This window comes from Tubulanus polymorphus, chromosome 9 (genome assembly GCF_964204645.1).
Source record: "Tubulanus polymorphus chromosome 9, tnTubPoly1.2, whole genome shotgun sequence".
Taxonomy (NCBI): Eukaryota; Metazoa; Nemertea; class Palaeonemertea; order Tubulaniformes; family Tubulanidae; genus Tubulanus; species Tubulanus polymorphus.
This window is the reverse complement of record NC_134033.1, coordinates 488,357-497,553: the sequence shown is the minus strand read 5'-3', so window position 1 is coordinate 497,553 and position 9,197 is coordinate 488,357. Positions and strand designations below refer to the sequence as shown.

The 9,197-nt window shown below is 39.3% G+C and overlaps 1 protein-coding gene across 4 annotated transcripts in view; it reads right to left on the bottom strand.

Annotated features, from left to right (window-relative positions):
• Positions 1–2,691: 2,691 nt before the first annotated feature.
• LOC141911383 (filamin-A-like) overlaps positions 2,692–9,197 on the bottom strand; it is a 28,561-nt gene continuing 22,055 nt past the window's right edge. For all 4 annotated transcript variants that reach the window (XM_074802380.1, XM_074802381.1, XM_074802383.1 and 1 more), the window contains 8 exons: positions 8,413–8,538; positions 8,072–8,218; positions 7,877–7,981; positions 6,816–7,106; positions 6,460–6,636; positions 5,916–6,065; positions 5,527–5,694; positions 2,692–5,212 (listed from right to left, as the gene is read on the bottom strand). In XM_074802380.1, the coding sequence (XP_074658481.1) occupies positions 4,980–5,212; positions 5,527–5,694; positions 5,916–6,065; positions 6,460–6,636; positions 6,816–7,106; positions 7,877–7,981; positions 8,072–8,218; positions 8,413–8,538 (1,397 nt within the window). In that variant the 3' untranslated portion in view covers positions 2,692–4,979. The remainder of the gene's footprint in view (positions 5,213–5,526; positions 5,695–5,915; positions 6,066–6,459; positions 6,637–6,815; positions 7,107–7,876; positions 7,982–8,071; positions 8,219–8,412; positions 8,539–9,197) is intronic.

Sequence of the window (9,197 nt, the reverse complement as noted above, 5' to 3'; positions counted from 1 at the left end):
CTGAGTTAGGATGTTTGGCTGGTCAGTGTAGTGACTGACTGTGAGTGACCAGTCAGGTGTGGTGTGGTGTGGTGACTATTCCCTATCATTGGCACATTGAAAACTGAAAAACCTAACAAGAATAGTATAAGCTCAGGGCTATATATTTTAGCTACTAAAATAAACTATATATTAATATCAAGATAAACCGTAAACTTTGCTTCTGAAATCGAATAAATTGAAATGTCTCTTTATACGCTGTACTTTCATCGTAAACAATGGGTGTAGCCTGGGACTCTGTCCTGGAGTAAGCCTTACTGAGAGAGATATAGGGATAACCTACCCTCCTGGTTGGACTAAGAGAGTCAGTCCTAGGGAGGGATAACATACCCTACTGGTTGAACTAAGAGAGTAAGTCCTAGGGAGGGATAACCTACCCTACTGGTTGAACTCAGAGAGTCCGTCCTAGGGAGGGATAACCTACCCTCCTGGTTGAACTAAGAGAGTCAGTCCTATGGAGGGATAACCTACCCTACTGGTTGAACTAAGAGAGTTAGTCCTAGGGAGGGATAACCTACCCTCCTGGTTGGACTAAGAGAGTCAGTCCTAGGGAGGGATAACATACCGGTACCCTACTGGTTGAACTAAGAGAGTTAGTCCTAGGGAGGGATAACCTACCCTCCTGGTTGAACTAAGAGAGTCAGTCCTAGGGAGGGATAACCTACCCTACTGGTTGAACTAAGAGAGTCAGTCCTATGGAGGGATAACCTACCCTCCTGGTTGAACTAAGAGAGTTAGTCTTAGGGAGGGATAACCTACCCTACTGGTTGGACTAGAGTTAGTCCTAGGGAGGGATAACCTACCCTCCTGGTTGAACTAAGAGAGTCAGTCCTATGGAGGGATAACCTACCCTACTGGTTGAACTAAGAGAGTTAGTCCTAGGGAGGGATAACCTACCCTCCTGGTTGGACTAAGAGAGTCAGTCCTAGGGAGGGATAACATACCGGTACCCTACTGGTTGAACTAAGAGAGTTAGTCCTAGGGAGGGATAACCTACCCTCCTGGTTGAACTAAGAGAGTCAGTCCTAGGGAGGGATAACCTACCCTACTGGTTGAACTAAGAGAGTCAGTCCTATGGAGGGATAACCTACCCTCCTGGTTGAACTAAGAGAGTTAGTCTTAGGGAGGGATAACCTACCCTACTGGTTGGACTAGAGTTAGTCCTAGGGAGGGATAACCTACCCTACTGGTTGAACTAAGAGAGTTAGTCCTAGGGAGGGATAACCTACCCTACTGGTTGAACTAAGAGAGTCAGTCCTAGGGAGGGATAACCTACCCTACTGGTTGAACTAAGAGAGTTAGTCCTAGGGAGGGATAACCTACCCTCCTGGTTGAACTAAGAGAGTCAGTCCTAGGGAGGGATAACCTACCCTACTGGTTGAACTAAGAGAGTTAGTCCTAGGGAGGGATAACCTACCCTACTGGTTGAACTAAGAGAGTTAGTCCTAGGGAGGGATAACATACCGGTACCCTACTGGTTGAACTAAGAGAGTTAGTCCTAGGGAGGGATAACATACCGGTACCCTACTGGTTGAACTAAGAGAGTCAGTCCTAGGGAGGGATAACCTACCCTCTTAGTTGGATTGAATTCTCCATCATTCAGATGAAAACTATTAACTCAGGGTATATAAGATATTTGGCTTTGTGAGGTGTGTTTATTATTATATGCACCAATCTCTTCACGAGTACAAATTGTTATAAATAGTCAATAGGACTGTTTCTGAACTGTGTCGTCTATGTTTAAACTGCAATCATGTTTTTGTTTGATATCGTAAACTATTCGAATGTTTTAATCTAATTGATTTTGTGTATAATGAGTAGAAAGTGTGTCTTTTCGTAATAAAATTGTTCAAACGTGTGTCGGATATTGTTAAATATAAAGCTGCATCCAACTACAGAAACCTGCTGTTCTTTTCTTCATTGAAATTGTGCTACTCTGTGTACATCCATTGGAAATCAGTTCAGTATTCTTAAATCATTCTATTCAGATTGAATACATCATCTTCAGGACCATATGTAGCCAGAAAAATCTGGATCTTCCAACCAATCTATTGGAAATCAGTGCAGTACACCCTAACCCATCAATTAACAATCAATCTTCAGCGGCATAAGTAGCCAGGAAAATCTGGATCTTTCAACCTATCTATTGGTTTTCAGTTCAATAAACCCCAGTCTTAGGAGCGCGTGGAGGATTATACAAATCAGGGGTTAATGTTTCTGAGATCAGAAACTGAATGTCGGTGGGAATTGGAGTTAAAGACCTAGTGAAGCCACAGGTGTCTGGTTCCCTGGGCTGCTGTAGATTTCAAAGCCTTCGATCAATATCTTCTTTTGTTCATATAACTGTGTCTGAAATACTTCAGGCAAAATATGTCACCTGTTTTCTCCTAATTGGCCTAAGAGTCATTTTGTAAACTGTAATCAGTTCATTTCTATAACTGCCGGGACTGTTATTGTTAGATTGATCATGATTTTTAGGCTCGGCAGATATGAGAAATGAAATATGAAGTTTTCTAGCCATCAACGCTTACAGCCATCTCGAATACCCCCCCCCCCCCACGTATTGCTAGACAACTAACAAAAATAGAACATATTTTAACCATTTTCCATTTTATTTTCTCTACAATCTAAAACAGCAGTTAACAGTACGTATCGTTGCTATAATATTTAAATTTTAAATAAAAAAGGTTTATACAAGATTTATCATTATAATGATTAATATTAGTATATAATGGCGTAGTATATTAAGTGTAGCAGCAAATTGAAAGTTATAGCAGTTTTTTTATTTTGCGGGCTACAATTTCACTGATTCATCACCATCTCTCTCTCACCCCCCCCCCCCTTTAATTCATATCAGTGTAAATCAGTAATAAGCACAAGAGAGATATCTATAAATATGGAAGTCGAATGTTAAAATCAGTAAAAAAAGTTTTAACCTTGGAATTGAAACCGAATGTATATTGAAGATCGATATGATATAGGCATACATGTAAAGTCATTTAATAGCTGTACGGTGAGAACTCATCTAACAGCTGTCAGTAATATAAATCATTAAGTCACCTTCATATCCCAGAACTCACTCACTCGTACCCTCTCCTCTCACTTACTTATAACAAGATCTATTCGTATATACTACCCAAATGAACTGAGTCCAGTTACTGTGGAACTGAATCCAGTTACTGTGGAACTGAGTCCAGTAACTGTGGAACGGAGTCCAGTAACTGTGGAACTGAGTTCAGTAACTGTGGAACCGAGTCCAGTAACTGTGGAACTGAGTTCAGTAACTGTGGAACCGAGTCCAGTCACTGTGGAACTGGATCCAGAACTTTGGAACTGAGTACAGTAACTGTGGAACTGGATCCAGAACTGTGGAATTGGGTTCAGTAACTGTGGAATTGGGTTCAGTAACTGTGGAACTGGATCCAGAACTGTGGAATTGGGTTCAGTAACTGTGGAATTGGGTTCAGTAACTGTGGAACTGGATCCAGAACTGTGGAATTGGGTTCAGTAACTGTGGAACTGGATCCAGAACTGTGGAATTGGGTTCAGTAACTGTAGAACTGGGTCCAGATTAATATTTATCATAATTAATAGTTATATTTTACTTTATGTAACATATATGGACGGAGCAAAAATGGAATTAATGTGAATAAACTGTACAGTTAGTTTTAACAAGTGATAATAGAGGGCACTACAGCCAAAGTATTAGTAATAAAATATATTATGTGTACATAAACAATGTTAGAAAGTGTATAGTAGAATTTAACCAGGTTGGTCCTTCAAATATGACGGCTATTTCTAAATTAATAAACCCTGGTAATTAGGAAATTTGCTCTGCAGCAGAGACTTAATTACATTTCTTGTATAGAAACACTGATATTAGACGTGTTTAGGAACACACATTATCGATATAAGCAAATAAATAAATGATATCGAGTTGAGCAGTAAAACAACAAAAAACTTAACCAAATTTACATAGAGATTAAAGGAAGGAATGATCGCTTTGGTATTACAGACACCTAGACATTCCGCGAGACATAGAGACCTAAATCTATAGAGACCCAGGTTAAATAGACCTCAACCTACACAGCACATAGAGACCTAAATCTATAGAGACCCAGGTTAGAGAGACCTCAACCTACACAGCACGTAGAGACCTAAATCTATAGAGACCCAGGTTAAATAGACCTCAACCTACACAGCACATAGAGACCTAAATCTATAGAGACCCAGGTTAAAGAGACCTCACCCTACAGTCACAGCATGTAGAGACCTAAACCCAGGTCTAAGAGATCTTAACCTCAAAATTAATGAAACTATTGCATTAGAACATGGACGTCTAGAAGTATTACAAACTATTGTTTAAGAGTTTGGAAGAAGGAATGTTTTTATATTAGGACGGTAAAATTACGTAAGTAAATAAATTGATGGATGGAAAGATGAGAAATTCGGGTAATAATTCTAAACCCTTAACCCTATAACCAATATATAATATATATATATACACTTTAATCAGTGATTGTGAATCACGTACAAAATCATGGAATTATATTAGAGAAATATTTACAACTAGAATTCATTAAACTCTATTTAACTATTTCCACTTCTGAAGTGAATTCATTTTTAAGTAGCTGCAGATTCTTAATTCATCATTGAATAAATATTTGATTGAAGCTTTATATAGTTTTTTCCCGTCATTCACAGTTCCATATATCGAGATAGTTCGCAGTCAGATCTCATCATGTCCATATATCGAGATACGTCTTTCAGATCTCATTTCATTGATGATAGATAAATTGAGATAACTCAGATCTGCGATTAATTGAGATAGTTCAATGTTATCTCGGTCGATATATCGAGAGATAGTTCTGTGGTTTCTCAGTAGATATATCGAGATATCCCGGTGAGATCTCGGTTGATATATCGAGATAGTTAATCAGCTATATCTCGGCGTTCCACGAGCGATGATGATTATTCTGTAACGGATTATTATCGATAAATCGAGATAGTTCGTCTTCTGTATCGAATATATGAACATGAAACGGACTACCGGGCACGTGGTCCCCGGACCACTTTACGTGTATCACGTACTCTCCGACCTCCGACGGGTCGTAACGACACAGAATCGTTCGATCTTTCTGACTTTCACGCTGCATTTCAACTCTAAAAGCACCTGAAATTAACAAACACAGATTCATCATTAGCGTCATTACTAACAACAGTTACGACTGTTCCTCAATCCTCACAACTTAATCCCTTTCTCTTCTCCCTCTCCTCTCCCTCTCCTTCTCCTTTCCTTCCCTCCCTCTCTCCTTTCTCCTACACTTCTCTCCCTCTCTATCTATCCTCTCCCTCTCCCTCTCCCTCTCCCTCTCCCCTCTCCTCTCCCTCTCCTCCCTCTCCCTCTCCCCTCTCTCTCTATCCTTCCCTCTCTCCCTCTCCCCCTCTCTCTCATACAGAGTATAAACGAAATCTATCTCTCCTCACCTTTAGGTCCTCGAATACGAACTGTAAGTTGTCCTGCTCCAGCACCGCGAGTTTCACAGATGAATCGACTCTGAAATTTCGGTAAGATTCCTGCCTCGACCCCGGGACCGGTCACTCGTACTTTAGACGCGTCGGGAGCACCAGAAACCCGCAGTACAAACGGACTTCCTGAATAGACATACAATCAATCGGATTAGTGTAGTGTTTATGATCAAGGAACACGTGGTCAATAGCAATATCTGAATTCCCCTGAGTTTTCCAGGTTTTTTGGTTAAAATTTGTTAAAACCCCTGAATTTTTCTGTTTCCCCGAGTTGTTGAGGTCAGTGGCGCCACCCTGTATTAGAAGGTTTGATAATTCTCTGATATCTAACGATAAGATCTCTGTACCTGGTACGTGTTCACCGCTGTATTTAACAGTTAATACGTGTCGTCCCGGTTCCTGTGGTTTTACATTCAGTGTAAACGTTCCGTCGCGGTGATCGTATAGTTCACAATACGCAACATCGTGTGGACCCATACAATGAGCTGTCAATTCACCTACATAATATTATTACATCAATTTATTAGCTACTTAGTTATTGGGGAGATTTATGGAGGCAGCCATCTTTTCTGAATGTTCTTAAAGATCAAATAACTATAAAATAATTTGATGATGTCATAGGGGGATTTATGGAGGCATACATTTTTTCTGAATGTTCTTTAAAGATCAAATAACCAGAAAATAATTTGATGATCTCATAGAGAGATTTATGGAGGCAGACATCTTTTCTGGGCGATCTTAAAGATCAAATAACTAGAAAATAATTTGATTTTGTCATAGGGGGTATAATGGAGGCAGCCATCTTTTCTGAATGTTTTTAAAGATCAAATAACCAGAAAATAATTTGATGATGTCATAGGGGGATTAATGGAAGCTGTTATATTTTCGTACCTGGTCCAGCTCTTCTTGTATCGATCAATGATTTTATGTCTTTACCCAAAACGCCGGTTTTTAAACCTTCCCCAGCGCAGAGAACTTTACTGGCGTCGCTCATCGGACTGACGTTAACTTTAAACGGAGATCCACGAACCTGTCGATCGGACCAGTGTATGTTTAATAGATACGCCCCTGAAATACATACAATCAGTTTCAACAATTCAGTAAAATTATGATTAGTTACTGATGATGACTTTCTCATTCTCAATGACTTCAATGATTCAGTAAAATTATGATTAGTTACTGATAAGGACCTTCTCATTCTCGATGACTTCAACGATTCAATAAAATGATAATATTTTTCCACTGACCTGGTAGAACCGGAATATAAGTACATCTGTATTTGTCGTCACCGATCGGAACTGTTTTAACGTCGATATCTGCTTTAACTCCGGACATCTTCACCTCCGGTTGACCAGGCCCCGCCTCACTGCCGTCAATCATAAACTCCGCCTCTTCTTTAACTCGAGCCTCCTTCAAACCTCGACCAATCAAAACGACTTTAGTATGATCGACGGGTAATTCTTGACGGACAGCGATCCCTGTTAACGGTGTCCTTGGTAACGGGATATCCGACCAATAGATTTTGATTATGTGTTTTCCTGAAATCAACATTTATTTCATTAAGTTTTAAAAGTATTAAAATTCTCCAGAAATATGAGACTGAATCATAGTTCACACGATAGAGCAGAGATTGTTCAGCTAACTCAGGAAGGGGGCAGCGAACAAATTCTGTGCCTGAGCAGGCTGGTTCCACAGTCAAAACTTGAGCCATTTAGTGGACTTTAATCTTAGGACTAGTCTCATGTTGTTAGATTGGTTATAGAACCAAAATGAGCTTAGACTTGTCTTAAGTTGCTAGATTGTTTATAGAACCAAAATGAGTTTAGACTGGTCTTGAGTTGTTAGATTGGTTATAGAACCAAAATGAGCTTAGACTGGTCTTGAGTTGTTAGATTGTTTATAGAACCGAAATGAGTTTAGACTGGTCACAAGTTGTTAGGTTGGCTATAGAACCAAAATGAGCTTAGACTGGTCTTAAGTTGTTAGATTATTTATAGAACCGAAATGAGTTTAGACTGGTCACAAGTTGTTAGGTTGGCTATAGAACTAAAATGAGCTTAGACTGGTCTTGAGTTGTTAGATTTTTTATAGAACCGAAATGAGTTTAGACTGGTCTTAAGTTGTTAGATTGGTTATAGAACCAAAATGAGTTTAGACTGGTCTTAAGTTGATAGAATGGTTGTAGAACCAAGATGGTCTTTAGACAGGTGTTAGATCTAAACCTCCTCGACTATGCAACCAGCCTCTCAACTATGGAACCAGCCTCTAAAGCCTGTTAGTCGTTGATGCGATGTATTAAATCACAAACCTTCAGCTACGGGTACGAATCTAATATGATGCATGCCATTGTATTTATCGTCTATAGTTACAGGTAAAGTGCCGGTCGGTCCGGCAACTTCCGCGCGTAATCTACCTACAATTCAAACGCAAATCATTAAACACCTGTCTGACATCTCAACTCGTATCTAACAGGTTCAATTATTGTAACGGTAGCTATAGTTACCTGGACCGGCGTTCGACGTATCGAGTGGAATGATTTTCTCGTCGTTAACTCTCAGATGAATTTGATCGTTCGCGTCTATGATGTGATTCCAGCCTCCGACTGCTTGAACTTTACGCACGTCAACAACAGCTGGATGAAACGGTGTTCCTGTTAATATATACACAATACATTACAACTATAGTCTGGCATCCCCTCACAGCCTGTAGCCTGCACCCCTCACAGCCTAGAGCCTGCCCCCCTCAGCCAGCCAGACTGCTTGCTGATTGATAAATCATGGTAATATCTGACAAATTTCAAACTGTTCACTTATTTTGCCTGGCTCCACATCCTAGTTTCTATACCTGGTATATCTTTTCCGTTCCATCTGATAGTGATATCGTACATTCCGACCTCTACAGGTATATAGGTCACTCCGTAAACACCTTCTCCTTCCGGTTCGATATTACATTTAGCGATCGAATTCGGCCCTGAAATCGAAACCAGAAATTTATAAAAACGATTTCAGATATTCTTAGACAAGATTTTCTTAATCCACCCGTAAGAAACAAAACGAGAACGAGCCAAACTCAAGCAGCGAGATCGGAGCTTCTTTTCCTCAAATCAACAAAAAATGAAAGAATCACATCCGGAATTGTTCAAAAAGTAGCGAAATTTGTGCAAGCGATTATTTCTGAATTAAAGATGATTTTACTGATTTTATGTGTGGTCACGAATTTGCCTGGAAAAATTATAGAAAATTTCTGTAAATGAATATAATTCGACTAATTGAAAAGAGTGTACGGCATGCTTATTGAATTGACTATCGGAGTCAATGACTCCCGGAGTCAATCACCGGTGTATTTCTTGAATTATTCATATAGTTCACAGCAAAATAATCTATTTAATTATTGAGTGCAGACATAAATAGAAAACGTGAGGAAAATCATTCATTTTTCCTGATTATGTTTTTTGTTTTTCATACCTTTTCTTCCTGATTCAAATTTACATAAAAATAATACGAAATTGAGAATAGTTTTTTTGCCGACCAAAAACACTGAACGATTCTGACTATTTACAAATGGCTGACTACGTTAATCTCCCTATGACATCATCATCAAAGAAAATGCAAGAATTATATAACCTAATT